Raw genomic sequence first — 17,234 nt, 5'->3', positions numbered from 1 at the left:
TAAGCAGTCTCAATGACTTTCCTTTACCATCTCCAAGCACTTATCTTTTGGCAGCCCCCTTGGGGGTGAAACTAGCACTTCATGCTCAAAATTGGCAGTTAATTACCCAGGACAAGTGGGTATTAAACATAGTATCCCAGGGGTACAGGTTTCATTTTTATACTTTGTCAATTCCAGACGGATAGCCAGATCTGCCACAAAACCAGTGGGCAGAGGCCCAGAAACAAGTCATGTCCCTCATGGATATGGGGGCTATTCAACCGGTACCAGAAAAGGAAAAACGACAAGGATTTTATTCAAGAATTTTCCTGGTACACAAAAAAGACAATTCATGGTGTCCAATACTGGACTTATCGATTCTGAACACGTTCCTGCACTTTCCAAAATTCAAAATGCTGACTTTACAACAGCTACTGCCTAGGCTAGGCAAGAATGCTTGGTTAGTAACTCTGGACTTAGGAGGCATACCTGCATATCCCAATAAGGGAGTCTTGCAGAAGATACCTCTGCTTCAAAGCAGGCTTTTTGCATTACCAGTTCTCTGCACTGCCCTTTGGCTTATCTACTGCACCCAGGGTCTTTACAAAGTGCCTGGCACCAGTAATTGCATTCTGCAGACAAAGAAACATTTAAATTTATCCTTAATCTGGACGATTGTCTCATTCAGGCAGAGGACAAGGACACTCTTCTTCAACATCTGGCATTTGTAAAAAGGCTTCTAGTATGCCTAGGGTACACCATAAATGAAAAGAAATCACAACTGGTACTCTGTCAAACAATTACATTCTTGGGTGCAAGCTTGAATACAACTGCCCAGATGGCTTACCTCACGTCAGACAAACAACTGCAATTGGCAACATACTTCAAACAAATTGCAACAAAACCCCAGTTATCTGCAAGACAAATTCTGCAGGCTTTGGGGTTCATGGCATCCTGCATTCTACTAATTCCATATGCGAGACTGCATATGAGGAAACTTCAGTGGTACCTAAAATGTTTATGGAGTCAACATTGTCACAGCCTGGAAACAATAATCCCTCTCATTCCCTTCCTACAACAGGAGTTTCTTTGGTGGGCAGAAACATGTCACCAAAACAAGGGACTGTCATTCACTCTACCCCCTGCCACCCAAACCCTAACTACAAATGCATCAGACTATGCTTGGGGGGCCCACCTGGCAGGGAGATGCATTTAGGGCAAATGGAGCCCAAACCAAATGCATCTGCATATCAACCAGAAAGAAATGTTAGCTGTTCAGAATGCTCTGACAGCCTTCAAGGACTTGCTTCATCCAGGACAACTACTGATAAAGATGGACAACACTACAGTTATGTGGTACATAAACAAGCAGGCGGGTACCCATTCGTACCCCCCTTTGCAGACTAGCCATGGCCTTGTGGAACACAGCCTTGACTTACCAAATACATCTTCAAGCTCATTTCCTGCCAGGAAAGCAAAATACTCTGGCAGACGACCTAAGCAGAAATGGACCTGCACGAATGGAAACTGGATCCACAAATCTTCAACATGTTAACACAGAAATGGGGAAGCCGAGACATAGATCTATTTGCCTCTCCCCAAAACTATCAGTTGGACAAATTCTGCACTAGAACTCATCACAATAAAGCATGGAAAGTGGACACACTATCCTTCAGCTGGAAAAACCTATCAGTCTATGCCTTTGCCCCTCTGCCTCTACTCCCCAAGGTCTTACTAAAAGTCAGACAGGAAAAAACAAAAATGATTTTAATTACTCCAGATTGGCTTCGCCAACACTGGTATCCGCTTCTAAGGCATGTGCCACAACGTCCTCCGTGGTACTTGCCTCAGACACCTCACCTACTGTCTCAGCAGGACTATCAAATTCTGCACACTCAGCTCCAAACTCTGAATCTTGCAGCATTAATTATTCAAACCACATGTCTCAGTAAACCTGTGATGGATGTTATTTTGGAAGCCAGAAGGCCTAGTACTAGAAACTCTTATGCTGATAAATGGAAGAGATTCTGTGCTTGGAACCAAGCACAGGGAATAGACACAGCAAAGCCCAATATTCCTTCGATTTTACAATACTTAACTGAGATGCTTGACAAGGGCCTATCTTTTTCTTCAATAAAAATCCATGCGTCTGCCATCTCGACTCATTACAACATAGAGCCTCTTCTCTTTTCTCATCCACTGCTAAAACAGTATCTCAGAGGGGCCAAAAATTTAAGGCCTGCCAGGAGAGCGCCAACTCCTGCAGGAGACCTCAAGAAAAACTCACCCTACCTCCTTCTCAACCAGCAGCTACTGTGGATATAAATTTTCTTTCTTGGAAGACAGCTTTTCTTTTGGCAGTCACTTCAGCTAGAAGGGTTTCAGAACTACAGGCTCTCATGGCAGTGGAGCCTTTCATTATATTTTACCCGGACAGGGTGGCCCTCAGGACCAATCCTTCCTTTATGCCCAAGGTGGTATCCAGTGTGGCTCTTTACCAAACCATTCACCTGCCAACTTTTTTCCCAAATCCACAGGACAAGGGGGAGCGGATTCTGCATTCATTGGATGTACACAGACAACTAAGATTGTACTTAAACAAGACAAAATCTCTAAGAAAGTCTGAGCAACTACTGGTTGCATTTGCTGCAAGATCAGAGGGGAAGGCTTTATCAAAGCAGACTATTTCTAAATGGATAAGCCACTGCATTCGTTTCTGCTATTTGCACCATGGAAAACCAGTGCCCAAAGGGATCAGGTCCCATTCCACCAGGGCTGCCTTTACTTCAGCAGCTTTTCTCAGAGGGGTCCCAACCAAAGACATTCTAGAAGCTGCTACTTGGAGCTCTGTTCATACGTTCACAAGGCATTACCATTTACCTTTCTTCTGTAAATCCAGGGCAGGCTTTGCCACTGCAGTCTTGCAGGGCCTTATAGCTGCTCCTAATGCTGTTTAGTTCCATCCTCCCGTCCATAGCTTTGGGATTCTACCCAAATGTAATGACTGCAGCAGTGAAACACGAAGAACATAGTACAGTTGTGTACACTTATCATAAATGTAGATGTTAGAGTGTATTCACTGTTGCAGTCTGGATTACCCACCCACCAGCCCCCTTTCTATACTTTTTTTTTCCTTCACTGTACTTAAAAGCCTTTGTGGTCTATTTGCTTTTAGTTGAAGGTAAATTTTATGTTTCTAAAGTGCATTTATATATTTACAGTTTTATATATATATTTTTGCTCCCCATTTGGGGGGCACCTGATATCTGGGGCAAAAAAAATGATCAAAATGGTGTCAGCTGCATGCTTTATACCCCTGATAACCTGACGTCATGTTAGAGGAGACAGCAACCAATGCAGGACCCAAGACTTTGTTTTTCAGGCCGACTGAGGGCAACCTGCCAGCAGATTACCCAAATGTAATGACTGCAACAGTGAATACACTCGAACATCTACATTTATGGTAAGTGTACGCAACTGTACTTTTTTCGACCAGTCTCCCCTACTCGTAGGTCTCCCTCTGTAGGGAGATTCAGATCATCTTCCAGGACACTTTCCGATGACAATGTCGATAGAGTGGTGAAGAAACTGCTTCAGTCATCGGTGCTGGCTAAATTGCTTTTGGCTCCGGAGCCCGTCCCCCCTTCACCCCGTCCCCCCTTCACCTTTGGCTTTTCCTCCTCTGGACCTTTCTTCGGAGCCAGAGCTGTCTTTTCTGTCTGATGCCTCGAGATCGGCTCCAGTTGCCCCTTCTGGCACCTCTGCTCCAATCTCTTCTTCGACCCCATTGGTGCCGTCCACGGGGTCCAGGGTCCACAGCTCTCCAGTCGTAGCCAAGAGAGAGGTATCTGGTCGATCTTCTTTGGCTCCGAGCCTTGCTCTCGGTGCTTCGGCTCGGGTGAGCGTAGACCCGACATCGGCTTCAGACCTTATTTCCACGGCTCCGAGGTTGTCTTCTGCGGTTAGTTGACATTTGGAGCCGGGGGGATCAGACTTCGAGGTCATGAGGAGTGTGCTGGCCAGGTCGTCAGCTGCATCCTACGGTACTGACACTCTTCCCCCTCCAGCACCGATATCAGTATCAGATCACCCGCTGTCTAGGGACAGCGGAGACCTAAGGCCTCAGGATACCTCCATGAGTGGTCCCCAGCTTTCTGAAGACTCCCCTGTTTTTTTACCTGAGGAGCCACCCAGAAAGAGAGTGTGCAAGAGGAAGCACATTGACTCCCAAGATGAGTCCCTCACATCTGACACCGACCTCGAGGAGTCAGAGGGGTCCCGTAAGTCGTCTTCTGACATGATCTCTTTTTCAGATATCTTGGAAATACTGAGACAGAGAGGCGACTGACCATCTAAAGCCCCTTCTGAGGAGGAGTCTGTGTTCCTGAAGGCCTTTGGTTCCCAACCCTCTGCCTCTTGCGTTTCTCCCACGTTCGACGAACTCCTGGACCTAGTTTGTCGAAAGGTGTGGGAAACTCCGGACACTGTGGGAACCGGTCCCTAGGAGACCCAACAAGTTTTTGTCTGCTCCCCCTGATAGAGAATTTTTTTCAAAAGGCTTTCCAGTAGATGCCATGGTGGTGGCAGCAGCCACCAAGATGGAACTTGCAGAAACTTCATCTACTGTCTATCCCCCTAACAAGGAGTTCAGGGCTATGGACAGGTATGGGAAGCGTGTGTTCTCTTCATCGGCCTTTACACTGTGGTCACTGAACTACTTATCGCATTTTACACAGCTCCAAAGAGATCTCCTAAAGGAGTTGGGAGATTCTCTACAGGGTAACGTTCTGATGCTGTGGCTCAGAAAGTCAATGCACAGATGTCTACCCTAAATTCTATTGCTAACTCCTCCATGTGGTTAATCTGGTACACAGCCGATGGAGCGAGCAGTGCTGCGGGTTCGGAGTTTCTCTTAGGAGACACTCCTGGATGGATGCACCTGTGCAACTTTGCGGAGGTCTTAAAGTCTACCTTCACCAATGCGCCCTTTGATGGTGCATCCGTATTTGTAACGAAGGTGAAGGATACTCTCACTAGGTGCGAGCAAAAAGGAAAAACCCTGTCTGCCATGGGAGTCCGTTTTTCCATGCCTTCTAGACCTTATCCCAAGGGCCAGAAGGGTGAGAAAATGTATTTCAGAAAATCGCAGAGGTTTTTTCACGACGCACAGAGTGATTCCCCCTCCTGAGGCAGAGGAGGGGATGGAAATTCAGGTAGATGCCGCCCTAGAGGCAGGGGAGGCCTGTGTAACCAGGAGGACCGCGATTCCTTTTGTGGCTCCCCCTCCCAGCTCTCCTGAGAGGGGGCCTGACTGCGCGTCTCTGGAGCCAGTTGGGGGTCGCATTTCTCTATACCCAGAAGCCTGGCGAGACATCACCCAAGATGAGTGGGTATTAGAGATAATCTCCAGAGGTTATCACATTCCCTTTCTTTCATCTCCTCCTCCAAGCAAAAGAATCCCAGACGTTCCACCCAGTCAGAGGGATTCCGCAACCTTAGAAGTTCAAAAGTTGTTGTTAAAAGGAGCCATCCAGCCCATCCCCTCTGACCAAGTACGATTAGGGACTTACTCCAGATTCTTTTTGGTGCCGAAAAGAACAGGGGACCTGAGACCCATTTTGGATCTCAGCCGTTTGAACATTCATGTAGAGAAGTCCAAGTTCCACATGGTCACGTTACAGTCAATTATTAGGGAAAGATGTGTGGATGTCCTCCATCGACCTCAAAGATGCTTACTACCATATAAAAATGGACAGGGCATCCAGAAGTCACCTATGCTTCCGGCTGGGAGCCAGTCATTTTCAGTTTCGCGCCCTGCCCTTTGGTCTCACCACAGCCCCCAGGGTGTTCACCAAATGCACGGCAGTGGTAATAGCTCACTTAAGACGTATGGGATTCCAAGTGTTTCCATACCTGGACGACTGGCTCCTGTCTGCCACCACCAGGCATCTACTACTACAGACCAGGGACGCCACTATTGCACTGTGCCAAAGTCTGGGAATCGCCTTAAATTGGGAAAAGTCTGCATTGTTGCCCTCGCAGCGTGTCACCTTTATCGGCACCGAATTAGACACAGTGCTCATGAAGGTTTTCCTGCCAGAAGAGAGAATTCAGGTTTTACAGCAACAAGTCTACGCTCTACTACCATTGAAGAAGGTCAAGGCAAAAGTGGTCCTCCAGCTGTTAGGTACCATGGCTGCCACGATTATGCTAGTCCCTCTTGCAAGACTTCACATGAGGATTCTTCAGTGGCTACTTTTTGCCCAATGGTCTCTTCAGCACCTTCCTCTCTCCCATCTTATTGTAATAACCAACAGGTGCAAGCAGGATCTGCGCTGGTTGCTTCAGACCAGCAATCTCAACACGGGTATGCCTTTCATTCTTCCTCCTCCAATTGCCACTGTGACCACGGATGCCTCCCAGATCGGGGGGGGGGGGGGCATTATCTTGGCAGCACTGTCCAGGGCATGTGGCAGGAACACGAGATCCATTTGTATATCAATGTCTTAGAGATGAGAGTGGTGCTATTAGTGTTGCAAGCACTTCACAGCTTTCTTCCTCTTGGGACAATTGCAATCCACTCGGACAACATGTCTGTGGTCTGGTATCTGAACAAACTGGGAGGAACCAGGTCATATCCCCTTTGCAGAGAGGCTCTTCGAGTGTGGCAGTGGGCAGTATCTTCCCAGCGCTTTCTAGTGGCAACACACATTCCGGGGAAGTCCAACATGATTGCCGACAGGCTGAGCAGAGCTATTCTGATGCCTCACGAGTGGTCCCTGAACGAAAAGGTGGCAGAACGGATTTTCCACAGATGGGGTCAGCCTTGCTGCGATCTATTTGCCAGCCCCCTCAATGCCAAATGCAGCAGCTACTTCACCCTTATTCCCCCGGAAGGGGAAACACCCAGGGATGCTGTAGTTCACGATTGGCCCTCCGGTCTTCTCTATGCCTTCCCTCCAATTCCCCTGATTAACAAAGGTTATTCAGAAAGCACAGTCTTTGGGAAGCAAATTGATACTGATTGCTCCACACTGACCTCATCTGATCTGGTTTCCCTTTCTTCACCCTTATCTAGTGGACGAGCCGTGGATTCTGGACCCAGAGCCGGATCTGTTGACTGGTATGTCAGGGCAGTACCACCCATCCATCCAAACCCTCAGGTTGACAGCATGGCTGCTCCAATTCCGTCCCTAGTCAGGCTTCATGATTTTTCACCGGAGGTGGTTCATATTCTGTCTTCCTCCCACAAGCCTTCTACTAGGAAGATTTATTCCAGTAAGTGGAAAAGATTTTCCATTTGAGCTCATGAAAGACAGATTGATCCCTATACAGCTCCCATCTCATCGATTTTAGAGTTTCTATCTCAACTGTTTAGTCAGGGATCTGCTGCAGCAACTATTAAAGTACAGTTGGCAGCCATTTCTACTTTTCATGTTGCTAAAGAACCCAGTATAATGGCGCATAGACTTTGTAGGGCCTTTCTCAAAGGGACTATGCTACTACGACCTCCGATCTTTGATCCTGTTATGCCATGGGACCTTAATTTTGTGTTACAACAACTTACCTCACCTCCTTTTGAGCCCGCGGCAACCTGTGACCTAAAATTTTTGTCTTGGAAGACACTCTTTTTGATAGCCATCACTTCGGCTAGGCGGATCTCTGAACTCCAAGCTTTATCAGTCCGGCCCCCTTACTTGATATTTCACAAGGATAGGGTTTTGCTAAGACCTAATCCTTCCTTTATGCCTAAGGTTGCTTGAGTGGTCAACCTAAACCAGTCTATTGAGTTGCCTGTGTTTTTCCCTGGATTCTCTAACAAGGCAGAATTTAGCTGTCCACAGACAATTATGTTTCTATTTACATAGAACAAAAGATTTTAGAAAATCTGACCAACTTTTTGTCTCCTTTTCAGAAAACAGACTAGGGACTTCAGTTTCCAAAGTAACTCTGTCCAGATGGATTTCTAGCTGCATTTCCTTCATCAATTCTTCAAATGGCAAGGAATTACCCTTCAAGGTAAAGGCTCACTCTACACTTTCGGTGTCTACTTCTACTGCCTTTCAGGCTAGGATGTCTATGGATGATATTTGTACTGCAGCTACTTGGGCATTTCCTCACACCTTTATTACTCATTACAAATTGGATCTGGTATCAAGGGGCAGATCCTCATTTGGTTCCACAGTGCTCAGGAGTATTTTCCAATGAGCCGCCCAAGGTCTAGGTGCTAGGGACGCTGTCCCATGGGTAAGAATGTAGGCAAGATTGGACTACATAACATCAAGAAGTTATGTACTCACCATAACGTTCAATGTATGTAGTCCATCTCGCCTCATATTCTTACTAACCCACCCCACCTACCCCCTCCTGGAGGACCTAGAGGTCGAGTCTCTGGTTTCAGCACTCCTTCTTGATAGGTTGAGTTGGTTCTTCCTCTCAATGTGTGTGTGTGTGTGTGTGTGTGTGTGTGTGTGTGTGTGTGGGGATGTGAGCTCACTGCAAACAAGATCTGGGGAATAGGCGCATTGCACCATGGGATACCTCTTAGCCACGAGCCAGTTGAAGACTTTGAGCTAGAGTATGGCCCAGTCGGAACCGAGGTTCGGCTCCGCACCCATGGGTAAGAATGTGAGGTGAGAGTGACTACATAAATTGAACATTATGGTAAGTACATAACTTCTTGTTTCTGTTCATAACTGTATTCTTTGCTGTTGTGCCTCAGAACGTACATACTTTAAAATTCCTGCCAACTTGTTTATTTTAGAGATCTTTTTGAGCATTACTTACATATTTTTTCCCAAATGCATCATTAACTTTCTCGAAAATTCCTTCCTCCATCTTTCAGTGACCGCATGTCTATTTCTTTTATTTCCTTTACAGTATTCAGTACTACATTTACTTTATTTCCACATATGTAGTTGCTTTTTTGGTTGCTAGTAATACTAAATGTAATATGGCCTTACTGTGTCTCACCAATTCTACACCAAGACACCAAATTAATAGCATCATCTCCTTGGTTAATAAAATGTGCTTACCTAACAATTATGTTAGGACATTTTATAGGGAATCCTAAACTCAACAGTTAGAAGAATGCATTCACAATTCCGTCTCTCATTCCATTCACATCTGCTTGAAAATCCCCAGAAGTTTTCCTTTGAGTGTAAAAGTACCTTTGTAAAAGTACCTTTGTAAAAGTGTATGCAAATATCCTGAGTCTTCTGGACTTCATGGCATTAGAGATTTCCTCCCATTGTTTTTTTGTAATTTGTCATTCTAATCTTCCCCCCTCAAATCTCCTCTTATTGCCTGGTTCTTGTAGTTATTGTGTAATATTTTGTAAGCCTTGTTAATTATCCCTTTCTTCTGTTTTTGTTTCCACTAAAAACCTTCCCGGAACTGGTATATCATATAATATTCCCCCTTTTACTTTATCTCCCTCTCTCACTCTTTGCCTATATTCTACCAGCTGTCTTTTTGAGCTGCAGGTTACACAACTGTTTCTTCCCTTAATGCCACCATTCCCTTCCAATGTACTTTCTCCCAGTAATGCAGCTCCTTCGTTAGTTTCCTCCAGTTACTTCCAACCTTCCTTGGTTGTTTTCTGTGCCCCTAGTTGTATGCATTTCTGTTAGCAAAAATCTAATTTCTTTACTCCCTAGCTGGTTTATTAAGTCTTTATAATGTCTGACAGTATAGTTATGTTTATGCTTTTAAGTGGCTTTTTGGTAATGTTACTTTGTGCATCATGTCCCCTACAGGTAGCTATACTTTACCCAGTACATTCATAGGTTCATAGGAGAATACAAGGCTAACTTCCCTGCAGGGCCATTTTAAGCCTAGCCAATAATCGCAGATCAGAGTCAAACATGTACCTTTTGACTGTGAAGTGAAGACTTAACAGTGGTATTGGATAGGTTACGGTTTGGATGCAAGAAGAATAGATCTGTGGGTTCATAGGTATTCCAAGGTCACTAAGTCTTATGACCATTCACAACTTGCCAGTACCCTCCCTCAGGCCACACCCCCTTTCTCTAGGTGGGCCATACCAGTCAATCCCTGAATAAATTTGTGGGTATCTATTAAGCCATGTAGTTTGTTTAAAAGAAGGTTGAGAGTCACACTGCTTAATATGCAGAGGAAGTTTACCCCAGAGATTTGGGAGGTGCTGGGCTTATAATCTTGTCTGTCCATAGTTTATCTGTTGAAGATTTAGGTCACTGGTTTTAGTATTGGAGGGGATATTGGGCTTGCAGAGAAACAGGACGCCCAGGACATTTAGGTCTCTAATGATGTTGTCAGCTAGACAAAGATGTCCCCTTAAAAGTCTTGAGTAAAAGGATAGAGCTTCCAGCCTCTCTTGTTAGCTCAAGGATTTAAGGCCTGTGATATTTTCGGTTACGAACCTCGTGGCGTATTTAGTTGTTACATTTAGTGAGGTACAAGTCCATGTTGTACTCCGTAATTGGCCTGATCAGTACTGAATAGTGATTACCCCTTTAGATCTTGATGATATTCCTTTACCTATTAGTTGTGGTCTATATCATGTAATCGAACTTCCAAAATTTCGAACACCATAAGTTCGATCTTGGAAGATTGAAATGTGATAACATCAAAACATCAGAACAGCGAATTTTTTCCTAGGGGAAAAAATTTGCTGTTCCGAAAAACACAGACAACATAAGCACACCAAAAACCACTAACCTTAACCTAAACCCTAACCCTAAGGTCCGTCACTATCGCACATATACCCGCACCCTATCCCTAAAGTCCGCCACTATTGCACACTTACCTTACCCGCACCCTAACCCCAACGTCCATCACTATCGCACACCTACCTTAACCTGTTCCGTAACTTTTGCACCACAGTGGAGAAAATGTCGAAGCCGCAGAAACGTCCAACCGAATTTCTTTCCCTGGGAAAGAATTCGGATTTACACGGCTTCGACATTTTCAACTTTCGAACTTCCAAGTTCGAACTTCTGGTGTTCGACCTTTTGGAAGTTCGATTACGTGATAGGAACCTATTAGCTAGGCTAAATAAAAGGATTTCCTGACAGCCATTGTCACATGAATGGTCAAGAGAGTATCAACCCAGATTTGTAAGTCCCTGACTACAGTTTTGTTTTGTAATTGTGCTGTCTGTATAGTATGAGGACGGGAAGAGCTGTCTCCCAAAAGTGATGATACTGCACTTTTTTGCATTTAGTGTTTAGTTTAAGCCCAGTTTTAGTGCAACAAGAGTTTACTAGGTAGTGTTCATTCTGGAAGGTTTGGATTTCAGAGAGTAACTGCAAGGTTTGCAATCAACTTTGTTTACTGGAAATCCTAGCTCTCTGCTTGGAGATCAGAGAAGTAAGTACCAAAAACAAGTCCCAGCACCAAGCCCTGAGGAATCCAGCATGTCAGTATCATACTATTTGATGAGGAACCTGCAACTCTCATATTGTGTGTGCTATGAGACCATTTTCTATCCATCTTACCACAGATGGGTCAATTTTTAAAGTGTTTAGCTTTTGTGCGATGGCAAGGCCTTATCCAGGTCAAGATATACATTGTCCACTGTCTACATCTTTTTTTTTTCCCTTACTATCTATGCTGTCCTTAATCATTTCAAAACTGTTTACCCCATTAGGCAGGCTCTACCTTTCACAAAGGTAAACTGTTGAGGTCAAGTCTAGCAAGATTCTTTATCACAGTTTGAGATCAGGTATAATATGTTATATGGCTTTGCAGATGAAGCTTGTAAGGCTTACAGTTTTCCTCCCATTGTTCTTTTGTAACTTGTCATTCTCATCCCTGCAGTGCACCACTCGTCAGGCACAAAGTCAATGGCTAAAATTAGGTTAAACAGTTTGTGGAGTGTCCCTGCAAGGGCATGTTTAACACTCTTAATTAAACAACCAGGTATATTTTCAGGTGACATGGAAGAAATAGTTTTTGCCCTTGTTAGCACTTTCAGTAAGTGATCTTGAGATAATTGGATGAAGTAGCTGATTCATATATTTTGTGGCTTTGAATAGAAGTCAGTGGTGGACCTGACATTTAAATTTGTTTGCAAGGGTATTGGCAGTGTCTGAGTAAGAACCGGGGATGTCATTATAAATACATATTTAGTACGATGCAGGGTATTTTGGTTTTCTGACATAGATAAAGAAGGGCTTGTAATTGTCTCTGACTTTAGACATCAGCCTAAGTTCATGGACACATTGACTTTATAATGTTCTTCATTTTGTGCAATTCTTTTGTTATTAGAAATACAGATTTTTAGAACTACTAAATAATTTAACAGAGTAAGAAACTTGTATTCTGGAAAATGGAAGAACACAGAGAGATGAAAGGTAGTGAACTGTCCATGGGTGAAAGAAATAGATGATTGGGGGGATGCAGAATGTTGGCAAGCAAGGAGACTTTATTAAACTGTGCCTTACCCTTTGTAAATGGTCTGTGAAATAACTGTTCTACCTCATGTATCATGTTGTACACTGTTGTCTTAGCCCTGAAGACCATGAGGTTCCTCTCGTAGCACCCTACAAGTACATTTGTTCCTCTTCAGGTAAGAGCTATGTCCAGTCATTCCCTGACGAAGATAAAAAACCTCCAGATCATTTATTTCCTGATTGGGAGGAGGGATTGAGCCTAACTGTGCCTTTTCATTTCTCTCTAAGTCGGACAGTGGCCATAGGCTGTCATACGTGAAGGACACCCAAATTCCATCAGCCCTAACCCCTTCTCCATTGCAGCTGTGACAACACTATAGCTGCTATCTAGGAAGACTCGTGTGCACCCACACATGCCAATCCCTTTTTCTTACTCAGCAGTATAGCCATCACTCCGTTTCAGAGTGCTGCATGCCACACAACTCACACTTGTGTAGGCATCAGCACCACAGCAGACCATTTCACCTACTTCCATCATGGTGAGGAAGTTGGCATTGGCCCCTCACTCCACCCTCCCTGTCCCATTGATCAGTGGTGTTTGAAGTGTAGTCAGGGCTTAATTCTATTGCACCACATAAACAGGCTCACATTATGTTTTTTTTTTTTTTTTTGATTATTTATGTATCCTTTGTTGACCAGGTTAGTCTCACTAGGCTAGTAGTCTCTTTTCAGAGGAGACCCGAGTTGGTATTTATATTACTAGGGGAAATTTGGCTAGGGCATCAGGAAAGTTCCCCTACTTTTTGTAACTGTTAGATGGCATTGGAAGGCTTCTGCAGCAAGGAAGAAGCCTATGGGAAGCAGCAGCATAGAGGAGGAAAGAAACGCTGTGGAGAGGTTGGAGGTGGAAAGTGAGAATTTGGATAAAACTTTGATATGGAGCTTCAGAATGTAAACAAGGATTCCTGTGTAGATGTTAGATGAGCAGCTTTTAGCTGTCTCCTTGGATAAAGAAGTAAATGAGTCTGTGGAAATGGTGCAGGTAATACATCTGGTGTCAGGAGGATTTGTAGATGACATTCTGTTAAAAAATATTCGAACAGGATGATCCAGGTGCCAGTTCTGCTCTTTCATGGGGTGAAATGTCTGGTAACTTTTTCCAGAAGTGCAGAAGATGTGGAAACTGAATAAACTGAAGTGGCAGCAGAGAATGCAGCAGTAAAACCTTATTCAGCAGTGGCAGAAAGTAAGGAAGGCAGCAACAAACTGAGAATGGGTCTGGTTTTGTGGCAGCAGATAATCAAGTAACTAAAACATATGCAGCAATGACAGCTGACAAGAAAGAGTAGCAACAAATTGAATCTGAAACTGTTTCTAAAAAGAAGAGAAGACCATCTGTGAGAATAAGATAAAAAATAGCACTAATAGACTGATATTGGTAACTGTTTTGGGTTTTTAAATCTCATGATGTTCGATCATTTATACATATTGGGGCAGACTTTTTTGTGACTTAACATTTGAACCTGATGGGCTGATAACATTTCTGGAACTGTGTAACAAAATGGACATTTATCCATGGAACAGTTTGTTTTCTGGTAGTAATGTAAATATTGAAACAAGCAAAAAATGTTATTTTGCAGTTTAGAACTGATGAGTTGGATAAAGACTATGTTATAAAATGCATGCTGGGTATGTGTGAGAGTGTTGATAATATTGTGAAGGTTGGAGAGGATAGAATGTATGGAATAACAAAGAAAAAACCTAAAACAAAAAAAAAAATAAAAGCAAGGACACCACCAACAAAACTGTAAATTGAGCTGTTCAAATAGAAAACTGAGCACTTTTGTCTTTACATTTAAAAAAGACTTCATCAGAGTGAATTGTGGTGAAACCTAATGCATTAAATACACATAACCCACCAATGGGAGGCACAGTGATGTAATTAATTGGTTAATCATGTTAAATCAGATTAAATCACTGCACCCCAAGACCACAATAAAAACGGGGAAAAAAGATGTGCAAACCAAAACAGCAGGACACTTCACTATGATGCTAAACATATTGCAGTATAAAAAAATGTATAAGTTATATATAAATAAAATGTATAAATTGTATATTTAATGTATAAATGAGTAAATGTGAATAAAATGATTGTTGTAACATTCTTTTCTTTAAAACACTAGAAATGGAAACAGAGTAATTTAACCCTAGTCAAACTGAGGCATTGAGCCTCATTTACCAAACTAGTTCCTTGAGCTCGAGCAAAGTCTCAATGTCTCCCCCAAGTGGAACAACCTTCACCCTAGCAAAAAAAAGTAAATTTTCTGTAACTGGGACAGACAGTAGTATACCTAAAGAGAGCATTGGTGTTCTTTTTACTGATGTCATAATATTGCTCACATAGTGTTTCAGCTTGCTGATAGTTTTACCCATATGATATGCATTACAGGAATCACACATGAAGCTAACTAGACTATGTGGGTAGTATTACAATTAACCTTCCTGGGACACGGTATGGTTCTCTCCAAATTGTGGACCACTGTATAGGGACCTACATGAATTACACTACTTACAAAATCTGCATTTCTGCATATTGCTGTGTGTCAAAGATACCCTCCCTGAAACTGACTCCAAAATGGTTCTGATGTTTCAGTCTTTTGAGAAGGCAATAGTTGGGGTAGTACCAAGACATTTTTTAACCTCGTCTGCAAATACAATGTCCCAGTATAGCTTAATGGTGTTAGTGTATAGGTGTGTGTTCATGCTGAAAGGGATAACAAAAAGTGGTGTGGTCAGGTTCACTGAAACATTTTGTTTTTGTGCAGTGTCAGATGTGGTCTCCTTAGCTGTCAGCACTGTGTGATGACATTGCTGATATGATTAGTATTTTATATTAAGAATCGGGGTAAAACGGTCATATCGATGTCCCTCCACTTCAGCCCTAATATCCCTTAACAGTTGGATAGGGTAACCCCTGTCTAGAAACAAGCATAACAAGTAAGCCACCTCTTTGTCAAAGGTGGTGTCAACAGATATGTCAGGAAAGTCTAACCATCTTTTCCTTGACAACGGATTTTTGTGCTACAGGGGATGAGAACTGTCAAAATTTAGGTAGGTATTAATGAAGGTCTCTTTTATATAAATTGTCAATTTTAACAACCCTTGACCATGTTTTCCCCAATAAAATGTCAAGATAATTAATATTATCACTACTAGATGAATAAGTGACGGTATGTTCAGTGAACCTGACTACACCACTTTTTTTATCCCTTTCAGCACCAACACACACACATACTCTTAACACCATTTTATTGTATTGGCACAGTGTATTTACAGCCATAGCAAATACAAAATAGTAATACAATATATACAATTGATTCAATGCAAGATAAAATTGTTAGAAGCAAAAATACATGTGTTTTTTTTTTTTTAGCTAGAGCTGATAGAAACTCTAGGAGTTTATTTACAGTATAATGTAGTAGCTGTGGAGAGAGAGCTTGTGGAACGAGAGTAAGTTAAGAAAGCTATGTAGGATGGGAACAAGAGCATTCCCACTGTGACGAGAGGTATGAGTGCAGTAAGGATTTGAAGGCAGAGAGACTGTCAGTGGTACAGATGAGAGGTGGGAGAGAATTCCAGTGTTGCGCTAGAGAAAAGGATAAAAGATGTTTACCTGGTGGATGGGCAGGTTTATACAATTCTATTAGGTTTTGTGATTTAGACCTTAGACATCTGTTAGGTTGATGCATTTGAAAAGTAGAGGCAAGAGAACGGCAGATAATAAGAGCTAAAGATAATTTTGTGAGCTTGGATCAGTTGATTATAGGTGAGATATTTGGGTAGCTTAAGCCAGTTCAATTGATGCAGGGAAATACAGTGATGTGTAGAGGATCTTTGGCCATTTGCAAACTTTGAAATTTTGTAATAGCAAGAGGCGAGTTAAAGGAAGATTGTAGACTAGTGAGGATAGAGGCACCGTAAAGGAGGGAAGGGATAAGGTATGTAGTAGCTAGAGCAAGCCTGGAGGAAGGAGAGATGTAGCGGCTGTGGCGATAGAGTAGGCCTAGTTTCTTATGTGTTTTTTTGATATTTGCATGAGTGTGGCTATCAGACTTTAGTTGATCGTCAATAAGGACTCCTAGTAGTTTAGCAGTGGGGACTATTTTGAGGAGAGTATTAGTTTGGCTAGTGATAGAGAATGAGGTTTTGTCAAGGGTGATGGCTGTAGATGGGGTAAATAACATTAGCTTAGTCTTGGTTGCATTGAGTGCCAAGTGGTTACCCAGCATCCATTGTTCAGTAGCTGTGAAGGCATCCTAGGTTAGTTTTGCTAAAGAGGAAGTAAAAGTAGCAGAACAGATTATTGTCGAGTCATCGGCATATTGGATGAGGTTACTGTTAGGAATGGCATGGTGAAAGTCATTTATAAAGATACTGAAGAGTAGGGGACCCAGAGTTGAACCTTGGGGTACACCTGTGGGACAGTTTAGGAAGTGAGAACTAGCTTTTTTCCACTTTACCGCTTGTTGCCTGTTTGATAGGTAACTGGTGAACCAGTTGATAGTAGAGTGGGATAGGTTAAGTTTAGAAAGTTTAGTAAGGAGAAGGCTGTGAGAAATGGTGTTAAAGGCCTTTGAGCGGTCTAAGAGGAGGGTGGACATAATGTGACCAGTGTCACGGGCCTTATTAACAGTTTCCAGGAAGGAGAGAAGGGCAGTAGTGGTGCTGTGGCCAGGTAGGAATCCATGTGTGGGAGTGAGAAGGTTATTACCTAGGAGGTAGGGTAGAAGTTGAAGGTGGATGCATTTTTTGAGAAGTTTAGAAATGGGGGATAAGATAGCAATTGGACGGAAGTGGGGGATGTCATTGTTGTTTCCT

The 17,234-nt window shown here is 43.1% G+C and overlaps 1 protein-coding gene across 1 annotated transcript in view; it reads left to right on the top strand.

The window, feature by feature from the left end:
- KDM7A (lysine demethylase 7A) overlaps window positions 1-17,234 on the top strand; it is a 1,445,788-nt gene that overhangs the window by 925,966 nt on the left and 502,588 nt on the right. The window contains exon 12 of the mRNA XM_044087282.1: window positions 15,790-15,866. Coding sequence (XP_043943217.1) covers window positions 15,790-15,866 — 77 coding nt within the window. The remainder of the gene's footprint in view (window positions 1-15,789; window positions 15,867-17,234) is intronic.

The sequence above is a fragment of the Protopterus annectens genome, chromosome 11.part0, assembly GCF_019279795.1.
Source record: "Protopterus annectens isolate FY-2018-M chromosome 11.part0, PAN1.0, whole genome shotgun sequence".
Classification (NCBI taxonomy): domain Eukaryota; kingdom Metazoa; phylum Chordata; order Ceratodontiformes; family Protopteridae; genus Protopterus; species Protopterus annectens.
Note: the sequence above shows the minus strand (reverse complement) of the source record. Positions and strands in the feature narration are given on the sequence as shown.